This window comes from Eretmochelys imbricata, chromosome 11 (assembly GCF_965152235.1).
Source record: "Eretmochelys imbricata isolate rEreImb1 chromosome 11, rEreImb1.hap1, whole genome shotgun sequence".
NCBI lineage: Eukaryota > Metazoa > Chordata > Testudines > Cheloniidae > Eretmochelys > Eretmochelys imbricata.
Window position 1 is genome coordinate 42,746,981 of NC_135582.1, and position 24,187 is coordinate 42,771,167.

The 24,187-nt window shown below is 38.7% G+C and overlaps 1 protein-coding gene across 7 annotated transcripts in view; it reads right to left on the bottom strand.

Annotated features, from left to right (window-relative positions):
• ATF2 (activating transcription factor 2) overlaps positions 1-24,187 on the bottom strand; it is a 90,278-nt gene that overhangs the window by 29,502 nt on the left and 36,589 nt on the right. For 6 of the 7 annotated variants that reach the window (XM_077829496.1, XM_077829502.1, XM_077829499.1 and 3 more), the window contains 4 exons: positions 22,502-22,680; positions 22,008-22,122; positions 21,529-21,615; positions 391-540 (listed from right to left, as the gene is read on the bottom strand). In XM_077829496.1, the coding sequence (XP_077685622.1) occupies positions 391-540; positions 21,529-21,615; positions 22,008-22,122; positions 22,502-22,680 (531 nt within the window). The remainder of the gene's footprint in view (positions 1-390; positions 541-21,528; positions 21,616-22,007; positions 22,123-22,501; positions 22,681-24,187) is intronic. The other variant, XM_077829501.1, reaches the window with a different exon arrangement.

Sequence of the window (24,187 nt, forward strand, 5' to 3'; positions counted from 1 at the left end):
TTTATATCAGTCAATAACGGCTCTTTCAAGCAAATGGTACCTTAAGCAGGAACCCAAAATGATTGAAAAAAATATCTTAAGAGGTGTTCATGATATTTAATATTAAACTAATACAATACCATGGTAACCCTTGTTTTGGTGATATTTTCCAGATGTATCTTAACTTGCTGCACAATTTTCAGTTTACCCCAGAATTCAACGCCAGTGTGCTAAGGAAATCAGGAGGCCTTAGCTTCTTACCAAGTAGGTAAGACAACCCCCATTTTTTTCCAATATTGGTTCATACCACCCCTCAATCTTATTTTCAATATATAAAATAAAGGAAAGAGGATCAGAGATTTTTGCATAACAGTAAAAGGTTAGAAGTACATCTTGGCTTTGTTGTCATACCGGTGTTTCTGTAGTTGATGTAGCAGGCTGTTGTAATGACTGTGGTCGGGCTTCCTCTGACTGAGTCCTAATCAATCCACTAGCATGCCCCTTGGCAGTATCTCCATTTGTGACCTGAGGATGCTGCTGGGTCAAGGCAGCTTTCAATCGCTGAAAGTATAGAAAGAAAATATTCTGTCACATTTTTCATAATGGAAGATACTGTGATAACTTTCATTAAATAATAGCTATTTATATAGCAGTAGCACCCATATACTGCTAGCTACTTTCCAAACATACACAATGAGCTCACATTTTAAGGTAAGAAACACACACAGGGTGCAAAAGGATAAAACAATGTTTTGATGTTTCAACAATCTAATTGGTCTTCTACTAGTTGAAAATTGCTTGCAACCATCACTGTAGAAGTGAGTAGTGAAAAGGAATACAAAGAAGGGTAACGGCTTTATGAACAAGTTTAGGAAGGGCATTCCTTCTACAGAGCATCATATGGAAGAAAATGCACAGAACAGTGTAGGAGAAGCAGGGTGGCGAAAAATCAATGATTTTAAAAATAAATACATAAAAAAAATCGGATTTTGATAAAATGTTTTTTGAGGAAAAAATCTATCTAAAGATAGTTTTAATTAAGGTATCGTTGAGCTATAACGTATTTCATCATGGAATAGGGATTATAAATTCTAATTCTATAGTATGAGACAATATATTCATGTAATGTTTAAGAAAAGTTTTGTAAATAAGTTCCAATAGTTCATGGATTAGGGACCCAATCTTATGGGGTTCCACAGGCTTCTGTATAAATTATTTAGGTTAATCTTTCTATCTATCCAATGGGACTCAGTGCTCAGTCTAGAAGAGACCATTAGAGATGCTTAGTTTTGCAGTTCTCAAACTGTGGATGTGTGTCTCCAGAGGTAACATGCTTGTTAACAGCAAAAATGTTTTAAAGTAAGTAAATAAATAAATAGAGGTGAGAAACAACGGACCTCAACTCTATTGTCCCTCTGCAAATTTGTGTACGCAGAGTCAATCCCTTACTTCACTCTAAAAGTGCAAAGTTTCAAAAAGTTCAATGAATAGACTGCTGGGGGCGGAATAGAGCTGAACAAGGAGAAGAAGTCAGGAGATAAATGTGAGAAGTGAGGGACAAATGCTTTTTTGTTAAAATATTATAGGTTTGCTGTTGAAGAAAAAATCCAGAATACTTAACTTTGTTGTTTTAGTTAAATAAAACAATTTAAATGTCTTCTTCTCCGAATACAGCATGGCAAGAAAATCCTCCAAATATTAATGATTAACCTGCCGAATTGGAGATAGTTCACTTCCCAATGACTTCATAAATATCTGCTTCAATTACCTTTGGTAAATGAAATAACCAAACAATCATTCATTTTCTGATATAGCTGTAAAACTAATCTGAAAAAGTTTTCAAAATATATCTGTTTAAAAATGTATAGTGTATACCTTCTAAAAATGAAATCTACATCTATCTCTGAGTTGTGAAGAATATGTATTAAGGTTATAACAACCAACAAGAATGCACTTTTATGAAGAAAACCATGATTAAATTGAGTGTTCCTGACTAGTGATTTAAATCATGATTTAAATCAATTTGATTTAAATCAAATCCACCCTGCAGAGAAGTGAACTAATACCAATGATGGAGTGGAGTGGACAGTGTACAATGTGATAGAGAAACAAGAGTGGATAAATACACAGAGACAGTAAACCCAGACACAGGAAATTTCTTTCAAAACCGAATTAAAAAAATCTGGGTGGGTTTATAGTTTGTTTTTTTAAATCATATTCTTTATTCTAAGATGATATCTTGATGATGCATTAAATGATTGACATTATTTCACTCAGATGTGAGCATTAACTAATGTTTACATAGTGCACGGGCTAAATATTTTCAACAATGGTTTACAAAAGCTTTTATTAGCTGATTTATTAAGCAACACAATTACAAAAAATAGTAATTACAAACTGTATCTGTATACAATATATTTCAAGAGCCACAGATGATTTTATATATTAACTATATGCTATATTCTAAAACAGATCTCATTGACTGTACTAGTCTATTTGATAATTAAGTTTACAACCGCTTGAAAATAAAAGCTATGCTTTCACTATAAACGTGAATTAGAATTACAGCAGATTTTCAACAAAAGCTAATGTATTCTGTTTACAAGCTTATATGCATAATGCGGTGTAAGGACATAAGAACGTAAAAACGGCCATACCGGGTCAGACCAAAGGGGTGGCTATTCCAGTATCCTGTCTTCAGACACTGGCCAATACCAGGTTCCCCAGAGGGAATGAAAAGAACAGGTAGTCATCAAGTGATCCATTCCGTCGCTCATTCCCAGCATCTAGCAAACAGAAGCTAGGGACACCATCCCTGCTCATCCTGGCTAATGGGCATTGATGGACCTATCCTCCATGAACTTATCTAGATCTTTTTTGAACCATGTTACAGTCTTGGCCTTCACCTCATCTGGCAAAGAGTTCCACAGGTTGACTGTGCATTCTGTGAAAAAATACTTCATTTTATTTGTTTTAAACCTACTACCTATTGATTTCATTTGGTGACCCCCAATTCTTGCGTTATGAGGAGTAAAAAACCACTTCCTTATTTACTTTCTCCACACCAGTCATGATTTTACAGACCTCAATCATATCCCCCCTTAGTCATCTCTTTTCCAAGCTGAAAAGTCCCAGTCTTATTAATCTCTCCTCATACGGAAGACGCTCCATTCACCTAATCATTTTTGTTGCCCTTTTCTGAACCTTTTCCAATTCCAGTATATCTTTTTTCAGATGGGGCGACCACATTGGCACATACCATGGATTTATATAGAGGCAATATGATATTTTCTGTCTCTCTCTTTCTTAATAAAAACACAGACGTAGGTATCCTCAATGATTATATTAATAGGTTTGTTTTATTTTCAAAATTTTGCACTCCCACAGTAAGATTTTATTCAGTGTTATCAAACAATTTCCCTACAAGATAAACTGTGCATGAGGTTGCATCTTTCTAATGATCAGTACTGTACTTAAAACCATCAACTTCATTAAAAACTACATTAGTATACTTTTACAACAAATTAAAAGATTTTTTTATTACATGACGGTCTAAAATACATTAAAATGCACATCTCTCGAATAATCTTTATTATTGCACATTGTTACCTTCTGCACAAACATAAAAGAAAAAACATCAATATTTATTATCCTTTTTTGAATGCCACCAGGCTTAGTGTAAATTCAGCTCTCCCGTGTACCATAGACAAAAGTGCACAAGAAAGGAGGTCATTAATTCAAAAAAGGCAAAATGCAGATATATTGATGAGTAAGGCAGAAGCACTCCCTGCTCCTCACCCCGGGAAGCCCTGGAACATACCAGGAAGAACAGTAGAAAATAGGCCTGCCACCTTTCTCTGAATACAAGACTCCCCACTACCCATAGGAGGAAGACCACAGATTGATTCCCAACAGGGCTTTACCTAAGGGAAGCTGTGGGGACAGATGGAGACTCATATAGATGCCTCTACAGGTCTGGATAAGCATCCGAACATGTAGATGCTCAGCTATAATCCAAATCTTACGAAGCGCTAAATTGAGATATTTGTGTTTAAATAGCCTAAAATTCACATTCAGCCCTACAACACCTGGAGACTATTTGGAGTATGATAAGATATTACAAGCATAACTGGCAGTGATGCCCATTGTAAAGGTTACTTAGCACTTTCCATTATAAGTCCCCGCTTTCAGTTGCTTATAAATTTTGTCTAACTTTAATCACTTGGACTGGAATTTTCCATGCTCTCTTTCTTTATTCTCAGACTGAATTTTTTTGGAAAAAGTTTTAGCAAGAGGTTTTGCTAAATCTGAGGCTGAAGAGTGACAAAAACTATTTTTTCCTATGATAAATTTTTCTTTCCAGGAATTTCTTTGAAGAGCTCTGGCACCTCCATGCATTGGAGCATAAACTTGAAATTTGGCAAAGGGGATAGTCCTGATATCAAAGAGGTGTCTTTTGCTGCTTTCATAGAAGTCCATCCAGATCTGCACATACTCAGCAAAGGTTGTTGGAGGCTTACTGCTAAAAAGTCTCCAAGTATTCCATTCTGAACTGATATGCCCCAGAGCCACAGAATTCACTATATACCAACTGCACTAAGCATGCCCTCAGAACTGACATAGTCTGCTTCAGAGCTAGATATCTGAAGACAGGAGGCAATGGCAGGCATCAAAACTCTTGGCCTGCAAGAAGGTGTACTGGGGGCTGTGAGTCAAGCAGAGATGAAGTTCCAATCTCACATTTTCAGCTAAACGATGTTCATTCTGTGAACTTCAAAGCCATTATTGTTAAGCAAGGATTCATACCCTTCCCTACTTTAGGAGGCAGGAAAGGATCTTAATCCATTTTACTATTAAAGTAACAACTTGGACAAAGCCACTTCTGTCAGAGCCGAGAACAGAACCCAAAGCTCTAAAATGGCAAGTCACATCAGTTGCTTTGCACAACCAATTATACCAAATCTATGTGCTTAGCTGTGGTGCTTGCCTAGATTAGGCTTGTCTTCAGAGCTAGGAATAGAATCCAGAACTCCTAACTCCCAACATTCCTCTGCTATCCTGAAACTAGTTGTGCAAGCCACTGACACAGTGTCTGTAGTAAAATGTCCCCCTTCGGTGACTGGTCCACATAGACGATAACAGCCTACTATCACAATTAGTTATTGCTTTAATTCACGTGTATTCTTATATAAAACATTAAGGGCACCTAGAATATTGTATGGGCACTCTTATTACAGTGCATAAATCTTAACTAAGTGGTCGAGGTCTAGGCTATCCCTCTAGAATCTAGTCTTGGATTCCTGGTGATAACCCATGCTGTGAAACAATATGGGTTCACCTGATAGCTTCTTTAAAAAAACTGAAAAAAAATTCTGTGAAACTTTTCACCAGAATGTTAAAGGTTCAAAAGTCACTCATAATTTAAAGAAATACAACCTTAATGCACCCCCCTTGTGCATGTTTTATTAGAGTTGGCCAGGAATTTTGGAAGCAGGGTTTTGCTGGAAAATGCCAAGTCATCTAATCTGAAATGTTTTGCAGAAACATATCATGTTCTATGAACTTCTGACAACCACATGCTTGGTTCCTTTGGAGCTGTAACTTCTGGCTCTAGCTGTGGTTCAGCTCCTGATTCAGGACTTCCAGCTTCCCTGCTGTGCAGCTGGAACCATTGGAACTTGGGGCTCAAAATTTCCAAAATGAAACATTTAGATTCTGGAACAAGTTTTGCGAGGATTTTCCCTTTTGTTGGACATTTCAAAATATTCTGCTTTTCATTCTGAACTTGGATGATTTCCCCCCTCCTCCAGAATTTTGTACTTTTCCACAAAACGGAAATTCTGACTTTTGACTAGCTGTGTGTGTTATGGTGCAGAGGGTTACAGAGAACAGGAAGTATGCTCTCTTGTGTTTATAGTACTAGATGAAGACTCCAGTGAGTTCAAGTTTGCCCCTGGCTCTGTCAGGGCCTTACGTAAGGCTGGCCAAGATCATGCCTGACTAACCTAATTGCCTTCTATGACGAGATAACTGGCTCTGTGGATGAAGGGAAAGCAGTGGAGGCGTTATTTCTTGACTTTAGCAAAGCTTTCGATAAGGTCTCCCACAGGAGTCTTACCAGCAAGTTAAAGACGTATGGGCTGGATGAATGGACTATAAGGTGGATAGTAAGATGGCTAGATTGTCAGGCTCAACGGGTAGCGATCAATGACTCCATGTCTCGTTGGCAGCCGGTATCAAGCGGAGTGCCCCAAGGGTCAGTCCTGGGGCCGGTTTTGTTCAATATCTTCATTAATGATCTGGAGGATGGTGTGGATTGCACCCTCAGCAAGTTTGCAGATGACACTAAACTGGGAGGAGTGGCAGATATGCTGGAGGGTAGGGATAGGATACAGAGGAACCTAGACAAGTTAGAGGATTGGGCCAAAAGAAATCTGATGGAGTTCAACAAGGACAAGTGCAGAGTCCTGCACTTAGGACGGAAGAATCCCATTCACCGCTACATACTAGGGACTGAATGGCTAGGCAGCAGTTCTGCAGAAAAGGACCTAGGGGTTACAGGGACGAGAAGCTGGATATGAGTTAACAGTGTGCCCTTGTTGCCAAGAAGGCTAACGGCATTTTGGGCTGTATAAGTAGCAGCATTGCCAGCAGATCGAGGGATGTGATTGTTCCCCACTATTCAGCATTGGTGAGGCCTCATCTGGAGTACTGTGTCCAGTTTTGGGCCCAACACTACAAGAAGGATGTGGAAAAATTGGAAAGAGTCCAGAGGAGGGCAACAAAAATGATTAGGGGTCTGGAGCACATGACTTATGAGGAGAGGCTGAGGGAACTGGCACTGTTTAGTCTGCGGAAGAGAAGAATGAGGGGGGATTTGACAGCTGCTTTCAACTACCTGAAAGGGGGTTCCAAAGAGGATGGATCTAGACTGTTCTCAGTGGTAGCAGATGACAGAACGAGGAGTAATGGTCTCAAGTTGCAGGGGAGGTTTAGGTTGGATATTAGGAAAAACTTTTTCACTAGGGAGGTGGTAGAATCTCCTTTCTTAGAGGTTTTTAAGGTCAGGCTTGACAAAGCCCTGGCTGGGATGATTTAGTTGGGGATTGGTCCTGCTTTGAGCAGGGGGTTGGACTAGATGACCTCCTGAGGTCCCTTCTAACCCTGATATTCTATGATTCTATTATAATGCATACATATAAGAGGATCAAATTAAGGTTACATGGGGAACCTTTATCATAGCATTTATGATATGCCCATATCATAGCCCAACCTCCTGCCAAACTAAAATGTCAATTCTAATACCAAACACAGAAGAAAACGGCAGTCATGTGCCGGCAATTTTTACTGAATTCTATATTTTGCAAATTCTAAACTCTCATTAAAATAAGTTAATTTTCTTATTACTGTAAACACAGTGTTGCAAAAAAATAAAACTCCAAGACCTGCCACCAACTGTCTCCAGACAAACAAGAGCAGGAGCAAAGGTTCATCCTTTGTTCACTCAATTCTCCTTACAAAAATGTATTGTCCAATTAGAACCATTTCCCCCTCATTCTGAAAGTACAGCTGGAGTACTAGTAGTTTAATGGTAAAGTTTCTAAAACTGTCAGGGCAATGGACTGGATAATCTAATAAGTCTTTTCTATTTCTAGAGCTGGGCAAATATTTAATAATTATATCACAAATTTCAGCTCATTTTCTCTTCACAAGTTTTCTGCAAAGACTGATTTTTCTCAAATGTATTATTTTCAATTATCAGCTGAATAACTTCAAATAATTCTTTAACTACAGCTTGTTGATAAGCAGTTCATTGCAAGTACTAAATAGTTACAATTGGAACTATATTTATTAGGTACAAGTTAGATGTTCTGTTTCTATTCTAGTTTTTAAATTAGGTTTCCGATGCAAATGCTAACCATTACAAAATAAAAATTAATTCTGTGCAAATATTCTGTAATATTTTGTTAAAGTTAGAAGGTTCAATGAACACCCCTGCTAGCACAGCCATTTGCTAGATCAGTAACAAAGAAAATGCAAAGAGGTGAGAACATAGGCAAAGAAAAGTCTTTTAAAAATATTAATATTTTCAGGAAAACCTTTTTGCAGTATACATCCAGCTCCATTTTTTTTAACCTCCTACCTGCCATGGTTCTATTGAACTGAAAACAAAAACCTCTCATACTAAGTTTGCAAAGTTAAAATCAAAGGAAATTAAAATGTAAGGTTCCAATAGCAATGTTAACTCTGCCAGAGTGCACATGCATATTTTCTATTGAAATTTTTCCAGTTAAATGTGTAACATAATGTTACTGCCTATGCTGTGAAATGTATATCATCAGACACACAGGACTTGCAAATGGCCACACTAATATTGTTTTGGAAACTTGACTTCTGTATATAATGCTAAGGTTACACAGTTAAAAAAAACATTTTTTGCATTTAAAAGTAAATAAACTCTATCTGAAATTTGTTATATAGTTGAAACAAAATAGATATTTACCACAGAAATAGGAATACAAAACAATTCTCTGTTTTAGGCATGGCAGAGATTGAGAGATGTATATAAGAAACTTAAATGATATATTTACTGTAGGTGAAAGTTATCTACAAATGGGTGGAACACTGAAAATCCAGTAAGGGAATAGCTTCAGATAATTTAGAAGAATGGAGTTTAACAAGGAGGATCATTTCTAACAATTATGTTTTTATACAGATTTTGAATACCAGATAAGTATTCCAATACTTGCATGTGGCATAGGGGTACACATTGTATTTCAACTGAATAGTGGGGTAGTCACCCAAAATATGAATTTTAGTTTTAAAAATTGGATACTTTACCACATATATTAGAGATTTATTCTTTATATAGTTATAGTATTATGTGTGAAGAAATAATAATGGCTAATCATAATCTAGATGCTTATTCAAGTGAGGTTAAATCATCACAGAATAAAAAACTGATTTTAAAATATTTTAACATTTTAAATCTTTACTAGTGAAATTTTATTGTGCATGCGTACCCTTGAAAACAAATCCTTATCACATCTGTCAAAATTTGGTAGGAATAGATCACTCCATCAACAGCTCACAGAAAGTAGATAATATTCTCTAGAAACAATTTATGAAAAAGTCAGATCCATATTTCATATCTGCCACAAAAGCTCATCAGAGTAATAACCCTCCTTCTCCTGGGTGTTATCCTACCATCTGCTGCTCTATTACTTATCTTTATTTTGCAACTAATTAACAGCATAATCTTCTAAATTCAGCAAGTTAATTATCATTATTGTGGTCTTTGCAGCATCATCAGTCCTCATGAAGTCTTGTCTCTCCACCCCCAGAGAATGTATGAAAATGAACTAGGTTGGGAGAGGGTCTGTTTCTTTAGAGTAGGCTCATTAGGTGTTTGCTGATTAGCTCGGCATGCAGAGAGGCAGGTCAGAAGAATTCTGCTGAACACAAGGTCCCATGCCGGGCTCAACCAAGCTAATATAGGTTTCTGAACATTTGCCAAGCTGCCCTCTGTCAACTCTCAGTAGAAACCCCTTGCAGAAAGCCTACTGGCTACCCACTGTGTTCAAGATATTTCTCAGTTTGTCACAAAAGGCTTTGCATGGAGGGTTCTCCAGAGTAGAATTTTGTTTAAACAAAGACTTTTAATTTACTTTCTTAGGAAACTTCCTGATTCACTCAGAATGTTTTCCCAAATGTTTTTTGTCTGCATCATCCTCAAACTGCATGTTAATGACAAACATGCTACATAGCTTGAAGTAAACCATCCTTTTATTATATATATATACTCATATGCATATACATATATATATATATATATATATATATATATATACACATATACATACACACACACACACAGAGATATCTGGAATTTCAGATTTTCTTCTCCCAATGTGATACTGTGACAAAAAGAGTGAATGTGATGCTGGGATGCATAAACAGGAATCTCAAGCAGGATAGAGAGGTTATTTTACCTCTATATTTGGCACTTCTGCAACTGCTGATGAAATACTGTGTCCAGTTCTGGTACCCACAATTCAAGAAGGATGCAGATAAGTTGGAGAGGGTTCAGAGCCACAAGGATTAAAGGATGAGCAAACATGCCTTATAATGACAGAATTAAGGAGTTCTATCTATTTAGCTTAACAGATGGAATGTGAGGGGGTGACTTGATTACAGTGTGTAAGTATCTACAGGGGGAACAAATATTTAATAATGGATTCTTCAATATAGCAGAGAAAGGTATAACATGAACCAGTGACTGGACCATTGGAAGTTGAACCATTGGAATAATTTACCAAGTGTCATGGTGGATTCGGCATCACTGACAATTTTTAAATCAAGATGGGATGTTTTTCTAAAAGATATGCTCCAGGAATTACATTAGGGAAGTTCTATGGGCCGTGCTACATAAGAGATCAGACTAGATTATCACAGTAGTCCCTTCTGGAGTTGGAATCTATGAATCATCGTCCCTATTAAAAGCTAACAATAAAAAATATTTTCATAGGAATAAAAGCAACTGACACCTCGTGCCTGACAACACTATCATAGAGTAATGCAAGCTAACACTGTGTACATGAACATCCAACTCAAAAGAAGTACATTAGAATGCCTGTTTTACCTACCGAAATTTAATATTGTATGCAGAAGCTTGAATGCAATACATCTTACTGTCTAACTTCATATCATTATGCTTCAGCATCATGTTCTCTCCACAGGTACTAATGCGGAGAGTGGACTAGATGATACATCTGAGGGAAGGGAACAGAAGGAGACTCCGCTGATTGGAAGGCATGAAATGCACTGTCCTAGGGACGGGGGTTCCACGACCACCGCTCGAAAGAGGAGGCGGCAGGTGTTGGTGGTCAGGGACTCTCTCCTCAGGGGGACTGAGTCATCTATCTGCCGCTCTGACCGGGAAAACCGAAAAGTCTGCTGCTTCCAGGAGCTAGGATTCATGATGTGACGGAGAGACTGCTGAGACTCATCAAGCCCTTGGATCGCTACCCCTTCCTGCTTCTCCAGGTGGGCACCAATGATACTGCCAAGAATGATCTTGAGCGGATCACTGCGGACTACATGGGTTTGGGAAGAAGGATAAAGGAGTTTGAGGCGCAAGTGGTGTTTTCGTCCATCCTCCCAGTGGAAGGAAAAGGCCTGGGTAGAGACCGTCAAATTATGGAAGTCAACGAACGGCTACACAGGTGGTGTCGGAGAGAAGGCTTTGGATTCTTTGACCATGGGATGGTGTTCCAAGAAGGAGGAGTGCTAGGCAGAGACGGGCTCCACCTAACGGAGAGAGGGAAGAGCATCTTCGCAAGCAGGCTTGCTAACCTAGTGAGGAGGGCTTTAAACTAGGTTCACTGGGGGAAGGAGACCAAAGCCCTGAAGTAAGTGAGGACGTGGGATACTGGGAGGAAGCACAAGCAGGAGAACGCAAAAGGGGAGGGGCTCCTGCCTCATACTAAGAAAGCAGGACAAACAGCAAGTTATCTCAAGTGTCTCTACACAAATGCAAGAAGCCTGGGAAACAAGCAGGGCGAACTGGAAGTCCTGGCACAGTCAAGGACTTATGATGTGATTGGAATAACAGAGACTTGGTGGGATAACTCACAAGACTGGAGTACTGTCATGGGTGGATATAAAGTGTTCAGGAAGGACAGGCAGGGCAGAAAAGGTGGGGGAGTCGCATTGTATGTAAGAGAGAAGTATGACTGCTCAGAGCTCCGGTATGAAACTGCAGAAAAACCTGAGTGTCTCTGGATTAAGTTTAGAAGCATGAGCAACAAGGGTGATGTCGTGGTGGGAGTCTGCTATAGACCACCGGATCAGGGGGATGAGGTGGACGAGGCTTTCTTCCGGCAACTGACGGAAGTTACTAGCTTGCAGGCCCTCGTTCTCATGGGAGACTTCAATCACTCTGATATCTGCTGGGAGAGCAATACAGCGGTGCACAATCCAGGAAGTTTTTGGAAAGTGTAGGGGACAATTTCCTGGTGCAAGTGCTGGAGGAACCAACTAGGGGCAGAGCTCTTCTTGACCTGCTGCTTACAAACCTGGAAGAATTAGTAGGGGAAGCAAAAGTGGATGGGAACCTGGGAGGCAGTGACCATGAGATGGTCGGGTTCAGGATCCTGACACAGGGAAGAAAGGAGAGCTGCAGAATACAGACCCTGGACTTCAGAAAAGCAGACTTTGACAACCTCAGGGATCTGATGGGCAGGATCCCCTTGGAGAATAACATGAGGGGGAAAGGAGTCCAGGAGAGCTGGCTGTATTTTAAAGAATCCTTATTGAGGTTACAGGGAAAAACCATCCCGATATTTACTATTCTTTCTACACATGGCAGGCGACCAGCTTGACTACACAGTGAAACCCTTGCTGATCTTAAACACAAAAAAGCAGCTTACAAGAAGTGGAAGATTGGACAAATGACCAGGGAAGAGTATAAAAATATTGCTCGGGCATGCAGGTGTGAAATCAGGAAGGTCAAATCACACCTGGAGGTGCAGCTAGCAAGAGATGTTAAGAGTAACAAGAAGGGTTTCTTCAGGTATGTTAACAACAAGAAGAAAGTCAAGGACAGTGTGGGCCCCTTACTGAATGATGGATGCAACCAAGTGACAGAGGATGTAGAAAAAGCTAATGTACTCAATGCTTTTTTTGCCTCTGTCTTCATGAACAAGGTCAGCTCCCAGACTGCTGCACTGAGCAGCAAAGCACGGGGAGGAGGTGACCAGCCCTCTGTGAAAAAAGAAGTGGTTCGGGACTATTTAGAAAAGCTGGATGAGCACAAGTCCATGGGGCCAGATGCGCTGCATCCGAGAGTACTAAAGGAGTTGGCGGAAATGATTGCAGAGCCATTGGCCATTATCTTTGAAAACTCATGGCGATCGGGGGGAGGTCCCGGATGACTGGCAAAAGGCTAATGTAGTCCCCATCTTTAAAAAAGGGAAGAAGGAGGATCCTGGAAACTACAGGCCAGTCAGCCTCACCTCAGTCCCTGTAAAAATCATGGAGCAGGTCCTCAAGGAATCCATTATGAAGCACTTAGGAGGAGAGGAAAGTAATCAGGAACAGTCAGCAGGGATTCACCAAGGGCAAGTCATGCCTGACTAATCTAATTGCCTTCTATGATGAGATAACTGGCTCTGTGGATGAGGGAAAAGCAGTGGACGTGTTGTTCCTTGACTTTAGCAAAGCTTTTGACACTGTCTCCCACAGTATTCTTGCCAGCAAGTTAAAGAAGTATGGGCTGGATGAATGGACGATAAGGTGGATAGAAAGCTGGCTAGATTGTCGGGCTCAACTGGTAGTGATCAATGGCTCCATGTCTAGTTGGCAGCCGGTATCAAGTGGAGTGTCCCAAGGGTCGGTCCTCGGGCTGGTTTTGTTCAATATCTTCATTAATGATCTGGAGGATGGTGTGGATTGCACCCTCAGCAAGTTTGCAGATGACACTAAACTGGGAGAAAAGGTAGATACGCTGGAGGGTAGGGATAGGATTCAGAGGGACCTAGACAAATTAGAGGATTGGGCCAAAAGAAATCTGATGGGGTTCAACAAGGACAAGTGCAGAGTCCTGCACTTAGGACGGAAGAATTCCATGCACCGCTACAGACTCGGGACTGAATGGCTAGGCAGCAGTTCTGCAGAAAAGGACCTAGGGGTTACAGTGGATGAGAAGCTGAATATGAGTCAGTGTGCCCTTGTTGCCAAGAAGGCCAATGGCATTTTGGGATGTATAAGTAGGCGCATTGCCAGCAGATTGAGGGACGTGATCGTTCCCCTGTATTTGACATTGGTGAGACAGAACGAGGAGTAATAGTCTCAAGTTGCAGTGGAGGAGGTTTAGATTGGATATTAGGAAAAACTTTTTCACTAGGAGGGTGGTGAAACACTGGAATGCGTTACTTAGGGAGGTGGTGGAATCTCCTTCCTTAGAAGTTTTTAAGGTCAGGCTTGACAAAGCCCTGGCTGGGATGATTTAGTTGGGGACTGGTCCTGCTTTGAGCAGGGGGTTGGACTAGATGACCTTCTGAGGTCCCTTCCAACCCTGATATTCTATGATTTAAGCATACACTCAATTGTTCCTTATACAGTACATTTTTAACACAGTCTTAATGGAGAGCGCTTCACAACAAAATGATCAGAGCTAGATAACCATTTTCCTATTTTCTGTCTCTCCAGGAATTTTTTATCTCTGTTTTTTTTCTTCTCTATATATTTTTTTTTGGTTTATTTTTATTCTTTATGTTATTTTCTTGCTCCAGTGTTTTCTCTTTCTCCCCACCCAAGGCAATTGTGTTCACAGTGTACTTCCCCCTACAGTCTGCTTACAGCCTGTAAGATGATAGGCAGTGATAGTGCAGACTAGAGGAGAGAACACAGCAGCAAAGGAGACTGAACATGGCTATGGCAGTAACAGTCTCACAGCTCCCTTCACATGAGAAGCCAAGACTGTGCCACCCTGAAGGAGTCTGACATTCTCAGGTGGGGGATTCCAGAAAAACAGCAATCACACTAAATGAAAAACAAAACAAAAATCCAACTATTTAAATTACATATTTACAAAGTTAATATGCAGTTGTGCTTGCACATTTGTTTTGTCAAATTAATACTGGTATGAAGTTTGGTTGCACAGGGGAAAAACATCAGAAGAAAACTATCCTATAAGGTTAAACTTTTTTCCATACTGTTAGCACCAGACATCTCAATGATACATCTTCAAAGACCAGATACACATTCTTTCAAGTCAAATCAAAAGAAGGCTGTAACTAAGAAAATATTTACAGATGTGCAATCCAGGCACTGCAGGGAGACTCAAACACATGTGTGGAAGCGGAATAGAGCGCAACTAACAAAATGACAGGCAAACCTAAACATTAAATTGGGCAACTTCAGGCTGGTAACACTTAGAAATGTCACTAGAGAGCAGATTTAGAAATTGAACTGAGACTTCGGGAGCTGCTCATACTTAGAAGATAAAAAATGGGCAGAAGGACATTCTTTAGATGAATACATGAGTGAAGGCTATATTTGGTATGTGAAACGGATTAGGTACCCTATCTCCAACAACTGTGGGATTTTTATCTTCTAGGAAAGCCAAGATGAAATTTTAACGATGACTTATATCTATTATCAAAGAGCATCTTTGCGGACACATTATTTTTAACTGAAGTTTAAAACAAAATTTCCATTTATTTTAGTAAAGCTCACTCTTATGATTACCACAACAAATGGTGCTATATATGATTTTGAGCTTGCAGCTTTGCTACATACAAGCCATAAGGAAATAGTTATTTATCAAAATATGCAGTGGTTTTATACTCCGGCTCACTCTAAAAAAGTATGCTAAACTAGAGTCAAATGGCAATAAATTATACGTCCAACATCCATCTAAGGTTCTATTTCCCCACTGTACAGATGGGAAAACAGAGTAAGGGTGGAATTTTCAGAAGCACCTGAGATAGTTAGGTGCCTAACACACATTGAAAGTTGACTCCAACTCTGCTGCTTTCGCCACGTCATCCCTCCCCATGAAGGATATTAGGAAAGTCAAAGGAGCTTGTAACAAATGGATGTAATTTCTGTTAACCACAGAAATGAAGGGCTGGAAGGGACCTCAAGAGCTCATCTAGTCAAAAATGTGTCAGAAATTAGGTATAATTGGTGGACAAAATAGTAAGAAGATTGGGTATTCTGCCCATCACTCTCTTTCGGAGTCCTCAAAGAGAGACTTGTGGAGGGAAAAAGCTGGCTAATGTGACAATGGCTGACTGAAAGATGAGAGAAGGGGAAAGAGCAAGCTTCACCATTATGACTGCCATTCTTACTATCTCCTGGGACTGCAGGATCTACTGTAACATCACTGGACCTTTGTCAACCTGATTCCAAGATGTCCTGACCATACCTAGGCAAGAGAGTGACGCAGATGACATTGCCACCTCTACCACTTCCAGTGAATCTCAAATACCACCTGGGATTTGAGAATTTATCACACCACCCACCACTCCCTTTCTAACTCTCGCCTTTTACCTTCTGTTTAAAGAGAATCTGGCTTAGCTGGCCAAGACTGTATATTCTACAACACTGCTGTAAGCCTGTAACCCAAAAGAGGCAGCTAAAAGCAATACTCTAAACAGCCCAAAGGTGCTACAAGTTTGCCAGGCCTTAGAGCAACTAATAAAACAGTTTGCTGTTCCTTTCTTTTTCCAGCAGTGAGGCTGCAAGTGAAAGTCAACACTAGAGACAGAATCTGCATTTTCTATCTTTGCTGTACTTTTCTTTCCCCTTCTGAGTGTGTGTTTTGTTTTGCCTTTTAAGAAATGGGATTGGACTTTCACAGCAATGACAACTCTAGCCCTTCTCAACTAACTTCTTTTTTCCCCAAAAGGGCAGTTATTACCATCTTTAATACCATCTAATAGACTGTCAAGTAAGTGGGTTTTCCTTCTAAAAACTCTCTCTCCAGCTAAAGGGAAAAGAACAAGGGATGCTAAAATAAAAGCCTTCCCAAATACTTTACATTTCAAATGCTTTACCAGTTCTTCCTTCCTTTTCGTGCTCTCTCTCTCTTTAATAAAAGGTGAAAAAGATTTTTTAAGGGTGTGTTTGCCATTGCACTAAGTAGACTGTGGTCTCTGTATACGAGACCCCAAACCTTCTTTAACACTCTTTAATGTTGGATACTGTCATAATAACATCGTTGACTCTTTGGGCCCATTTATTCCATCTAAATTAGTACAAAAGACACCACTAGATTCACCTTCCCAGTTTGGCAACGAACCATTGATAGCTACTCAGAGTATGGTCTTTCAAATGGTTGTACACCCACCTTATAGTAATTTCATCCAGGCCACATTTGCCTAGTTTGCTTATGAGAATGTCATATGTAACTACGTCAAAAATGTTACTAAAAATCACAATATATCACTGCTTCTCCCCATCCACTAGGCCAGTAACTCCAACAAAGAAGGAAATTATGTTGGTCTAGGATGATTTGTTCTTGGCAAATCCATGCTGGCTATTCCTTATCAACCTATTATCCTCTAAGGGCTTTACAAACTGATTAATAATTTGTTCCAGTATTTTTCCAGGTATCAAAATTGGGCTGACTGGTGTAAAATTTCCCAGACCCTCTTTGTTCTTTTTTTTAAAGGTATGTGCTACGCATGCCCTTCTCTAGTCCTCTGGGACCTCACCCATCTTCCATGCGTTCTCAAAGGATGACCCCTAATGGTTCCGAGATTGTTTCAGTTAGGCCTTGTCTACGCTACTGCAGCAAGTCTACCTAAGTCATGCTTCTCCGGATACACGAATAACGTAGCTGGGGTTGACACAGCTTAGGCCGACTTACTGCTACCTCTACACCACACTGTGTCAACGGGAGATGTGCTCCCATCGATTTACCTTAATCTTCTCGTTCCAGTGGAGTACCGCAGTGGACTGGAGAGTGCTCTGCGGTCGATTTAAAGGGTCTTCACTAGACCCGCTAAATTGACGTCTGCTGCATCGATCACAGCAGCGTTGATCCCTGGTAAGTATAGACATGCCCTTAGTTTCTTTAATACGCTAGAGTGAATTTTATCAGGCCCTGCAGACTTGAAAACATACAGCTTACCCAAATATTTTTTAACCTGTTCTTTCCCTATTCTGGTTTGTGATCCTTCCCACCTGTTGTAAATATTAATTGTATTGAGTATCTGGTCACAATTCACCTTTTTAGGTAAAATTGCTGCAAAATGGGCATTAAATGTTTCAGAATTTCTGGATGGTATTATCTGTCCCTCGCTAAATAGTGGATTTACACTTTCCTTTATCTTGCTCTTGCTCTCAATGTATTTCTAGAACCTCTTTTTATTGCCTTTTATGTCTCTTGCTAGGTGCCACTCATTTTGTGCCTTTGCCTCATTTTGTCTCTATGTGCTTATGATATTCTTTTGTACTCATCCTTGCAACAAGTCCAAATTTTCACTTTTTGTAGCATTCCTTTTAGTTTTTCATATCTTTAAAGAACTCCTGATGCAACCATATTGGCCGCTCACTGATCTTTCCTTCACATCAGGATAGTTTGCTGTTATATCTTAAATGTTACAATGTTCATTATGCTCCCTGGTTTACTGAGGATGGCAGAAGATGTTTCTTTGGTGGGAATGATAGTGCTCAAAGGGCAAAAAATTGCCAAAGGGCAAAAAATTAGGTCATCCCTCCAGGAACCTATGAACATGGTTGCCTCCTTTTGCGCAAATTGTCATGTGTCTTGTCAAAGAAGAGGTTAGGGTCTCAAACACCACCACCACCACATCAAAATCACTTCATCCTGAATTTCTGGAATAGTCAGAATGTCTCAACTGAGAGTGCCTTACAATAATATTGTTTTATATATAACTTGCAAAAAAAGATGCAAAATACTATATTAGAGATTAGAAATTTCAGTTTTTGCATTATAGAAGACAAAAGTTTAACTAATGACAGCTAAAGGCAAACAATAGATAACAGCCCTCCAAGTCACTTACCAACTGTCAAGACATCATCCCTAGGTCAGCAGCCTATTTATTGTCACACTGAATGTCATGTATGCAGCAGACAGTTTTGACATTAGGTAGCCAGTTGTTTTAGCAAGTTGGGCAACCAGTTGTCTTAGCAAATACGTAAAGTAGGTTTTTATGTTACATTTCCCTAGTGTAATATGAGAAAAATCCACAACAATGAAATATGTCTACACATGACTAAGCTGTCTCTTACAATATCAATAAGAACGGTCCAAATGAATTCAAAAATTCTGCATCCTTGTCTTCTAGCTAGTAATCATAGTGATATACTAAGAGAAATATGTAATAAGCCTAGAAATAGTGTTTAACTGATATTAATAGTATCTAGCTAATCCTGCTTATTAAGTTTTATTGACAACCGGAGCATAGCATTTTTAAAAAAGGTATTTTCATCAACTTAGTTTATCAAGGAAATATTAATCAAATATAATTAAATAGTCAAAGCCCTCTATTAGTTTAACAGAGACCATCACAAGTAATAAAAGTAAATGTAATTACTTTGACATTTGCAGAACTCAGAATGTATTGCAGGTTACATTGCAGCAGTTTCATGTTTAACATGTTTTTACGTGCAAGAAATATACCAGAAAGACATCAGAATTCTGAAAATCAAATGGGAATTTAAAAAATTGGTAACCCAGGGTGCCTGTTGATAACACTGTATTTTCTATCATTCTTAGCTGTTGGGCTATGAAATTTTTTGCTGGAGAAATTTTTCTGTGAATATTAGGTTTCTTGTTTAGTTCTTTACACTTTAATAGAAATAATCATTTTTTCATTTTTGTAAATATACGCTATATAAAGCACAACAAATATACACAATTTTGATATATTCTGCTCATTCCTTATTCATAGAGTCAAGAAAGAAAAGAAGAAATATGGTGAGTATGCTTTTACCATTCCACTTAAAGAAGATAAGCAAACACTGAAGTGCACATATTAGCTACATTCTAATGAGAAAACTAATAAGACTGTTAAATTTTAAGTCTTGCAATCTCTGTTTTTCTTTATGCTATTTTTGTGCCTTCTCAATGAGTGATTGCTTTTTCCTATGTGAAATCAAAAGCTTTTACCACTTGTATTTTTTCACATATAAAGCTTCATAAAGTATATTACTGCATGATTTAATCTTACTCTTAAGAATCTAATTTCTTGCCCAACTAAACAAAAATTATTTGGACCTCTAATCTTGAAGTTCTAATAGATTCCACATAGTGAAATTCTGTGAATAGCAGTCTTTTGATCCTGCGGAATACATCAGGTGAGGAAATAGAATTCTTGTTCTTATCTGATCCCCAATTCTTATATTAATCTTTTCCCAGAATTAAGATAAATACATTCTCTCAGAAGGCAGTTACAATTATTTTTTTCCTGACTCTGAAAATGAAGGACTCCTTTTTCAATTCCCCTGAAGGATGAGAGAGGGAACTGAGCAGAAAAAGCCCTTAGTACTGTCCTCCCACCTCTTGCAGCACTTCGGAGGCCAACTCACCCAAAGGGAGCGGAGATAGGAGAATAGCTCTGACTGTAGCAGGCAGTTCTACTCAGAGTTCACTAGTGGCCAATGCACTCCTCAGAGTGGTTGTATCATTTTAGGGAAAAGAGTTTCTGTGTGTCCAGCAGCCTCACCTCACACAGACAGATATTTGATGTGAAAAGGGTCCTTGGCCCATCTCTGGGCGTACCCCTGCACCCTTCCTCACTACTGAATAGACTAGGGTTGGAGTGGAGGCCAAAAAGAAAGTTCACTGCCTGAGGGCCTTCCCAGCCTTCTCCCCACATTAATAAAGGATTTTAAGGGATTCATCTCTCTATGCGGTCCTCTCTATCCCCTCCTGCCAGCTCTATAAACAGTCTCAAAGTGGCTCCTGCAGCGGTAGCAACTGGGCTGCCTGCTCCTGCTGTCGCCATAGAAGTGCCCTAGCAGGGTGCTATTGCCCCTACTGCTTTGCATTTAAAAATAATATTTTTATCTACTTACTGCTCCTGATTCTCCTCTTAATTTTTTATATACAAATAAATGAGTGTCAGGAATAATGCAACACTATCCTAAGTAAAATGCATGTAATCTACAAGACAGATTCAGTTTGTGGAGCTCTTCTACCGATGCACATGGGGGACATTTATTTAATTTTTCTTTCATATAGTTCCCATTCCATTTTACAAGAACAGATGGAATGAAGAAAAGTTAGATAAAAAAGCATTGAAGCAACCAGCTAACAAATTGGAGAATATACACATTTTTATTGGAAGTGATTAATTAAAGTTTACACTATAATTATGATCCTATTAATGTACATTTATATAACTGATTTTTTTTCTTTACCCTTTTTGGTTATCTTCCACCTGTTCCAGGTCATCTTAACAAACCAACTTTTTATGTACATCATACCCTAAAACCTATCAGGTTACATGCCTGGAAGAAGAGACCATAAGCAGCTGGGAATATTAGGAGGTGTGTTGTTATGAAAAGCCTGGTTTTTATTTCTATAGTCTTTTCTGCTAAGAAGCTTCACACCATTTTGGTATGGGCTTACCTCTGTAATTCTTCCATTTTGCTTCTATTGGCAGGCAAGGTTCACTGCTGAAGTGATATTAAGCTTGTGTCTCCTCCCTCTCCGAAAGCCACATATACGTCTACTCTTCACTATGAGGAGCGAGACTGAGTTTACAGTTAAAAAATTGGTCTTCTTCAAAGTACATTTCACTGGTGCTGCTAAATTCATAAATGTGTTTTAGTCCCGGTGCTAACAATCATATAAGAATCTGAAATTACCATAAAACCAAAACAAATTGATAGCTCTCATTTTCCAGCACTGAGATTCCAGCACAGAGCTTGTCTTCTGTAGAAAATAAAATTTATACCGCACAATAACAATGACTAAAACGAACAACTACATCTGTAGTAAGACCTAATTATTAAGAACATTTTTTCTGATTAACCTTCTTGATAATCAATGGAATTCTAACTTACCAATTTTGCCTCTGACTGCACTGGCTGTGGGGAGGAGGGCCCTGGGATTCCTGGGATACTAGGCACCATGGTGACAGGTCTAACAAGCTGACCAGGAAAGTCATAAAAATGAAAAACAATCTTTGAGTATGCCAACATAATACATATTATATGACTGCATTGCCCACTAGAACCAAAACAGCTACCAAAATCTGTAAATCTAAATTCTAAGGCTTAAGATATATCAGTAGCTTTTTACCCTTCCAGAGTAATTAAAGTATATCTAACCATTTAAGTAATATTTGGAATGATAAAGATGTACTACTCTCACAAGTATTCAGAGCACAAATTACAATAGTTGCCAAAAATATGTAAATCAAGTCCAAAAATCTTTTTTTTTTAAATGTTAGTGTTTGAAATTAAAAAAAGAAAAGCAGCATTTATGCAAGTCTGCATTATTTTAAAATTAAGAATGTATAATAGGTCATGTGTAAACTTACTGGAACTGCAGCAGGGACATGAACATTAGAATTTGTGATTGAGGCAGGAATAGCAACAGGCATAGTTTGTCCATTAGGAAGATGTAACAGCAGAGGAAAAGGACCTGGTACTGGTCTAAGAAAAACAAAGATGAGGAAATATTTTAAAAAGGACACAAATACACAACAGAATTGAAAGATATTGACATTTCTTATTACAAAGCTTGATACATTATTAATTTGGTTTAACCCTGTCCAAACTTAACACAGTTTAAACTATTTGCCATTTTAACAAGGTATCAATAATATCCACATTCTGTACATTTAACAGTAATTCTGTTTGACATAACTGTGTCAGAGTTATAATGTAAACTCACTGTACTGTTGGAGAATATGGAGCTGGAGGCCGCATTATTTATTAAATTGCAGAAAAAGTGATCAAAAGTACCTTGTAAACTAGACAAAATCTTTTTAGAAATCTGTAAAAAAATATTTTACTATCACATATAACTTACACTATTGGCCTGTTGGAGGATGGAGCCTGGGTAATGACAGTGCTAGAAGTTGGTGAAGGTATTGCCTGCTGAATAATAACACTTGAGTCAGAACTTGTTAGCAATACATTAGGAACCTGCAGTGATGCTGGACGAACTATTGTTGATGTAGGCTGTGCGGTCTGCTGAAGTGACACTTCCTATGGGAAAAATGAAAATTAACCATTGAAATTACAGACCATCAATAAAGCTTGTGCAGTGAACATAGATTACAGAGAAAAATCAGCAATCTTTGTAACATTTACAAAACTTACAGACTGCTGGAGTGAAATGAATTCTGCTGTTTTAAAAAACTGAGTAAGTTCAGCAAAAATATAGGCTCAATAATTAAGGCTGTGACAAACAAAATCAAGAAAAGCATCTGTTCATCACAACTTTAGGACAAATTCAAGACCAGTTTGCTGACGTATGAGACATATTGCTCCAATATGCTGTCAGGGTTTATATTAATAAGTCCAATAGATACAGGGGAAAGGAACTAACAATCAATATTATGCTACCAGTTGCATCAGTTCTTGGTAAACAGACCTTTTCAGTATGCCCTGACATAAGGCAAAGAGAAAAATAAAGTGAATATTTATTTTAGGTTTATATAACAGCTGAAACAAAAGGGCCACTGGAATCAGTAAGAACCAAAAAAAAACTATGTACATTTGTTACTCCTTTTAAAAACTAATTTCTCTTATTTAACTAGGAATCTATCTAGTGAAAAATACTCACAGGATTCTACAGTTCTTTCACAGTCTTTCAAGATGCTTAGAAATACCCTCACCTACATCTTGACTGAATCTTAAAGAATGATTTGAGCACAGAAGATAGATCACTGTGCTTGTAAACCAGGCAAGTAACAGAACTGACTGAGGATGTGATTGTCATAATCCTGAGACTGGCAATCAATTAGGATTCAATGAAAATATTAAACAAGCATTTAGCACATCTACACATACCTTCCATCTGAAGACCCCAAAGCACTTCACAGAAGGTAATGAAACAAGGAATTCCCCTTAACAACATGGGATCCTGTATACTGTGCTATAAACTTTAGCTACTGTACATGGCAACTACCCCCCAACAAATTAATGAGACAGCACTGCATTATGCAGCAAACTGGAAATTATATGGTAATGTTTGTTATTACTAAATTCAATAACCATTAATTGTACTGAAATAGAATATAAATACTCCATAAAATGAAAACACATAATAAATGCATTCTCTGGACAGGGAGCTGAGCAGTTATCCAAACCAGGATAGGCTAAGATGAGAACCAATTAGTGGCAACTCAAATCAAGATCAGATAAAAGTGATATTTGTAGGTTGGAGGAAGAGATTATTATCTCCACCGATCGAGGAAGCATACCCACTGTTTGTTCTTTATTAGATCCTCTATTGCTCTTGGAGGTACGTACAGGTAGCAGCAGCAGAGCACTTTATCTGGACTTGGTTTTTATCTTTCCTTTGGATGCAGGCCTTTCCAATTACCTATGCCTTTGTTAGATTTGATTGCTGCTGTACTCAGGACAACATTTTAAAACTATGAAAAAAAACCCTTCAGTTAGTACAGATTTCAGCGCCCCACTTATTAAATGGTATTTCACTTAGAGAACATATTACACCTGTGCCCTATAGGCTGCACTGGCTTCCATT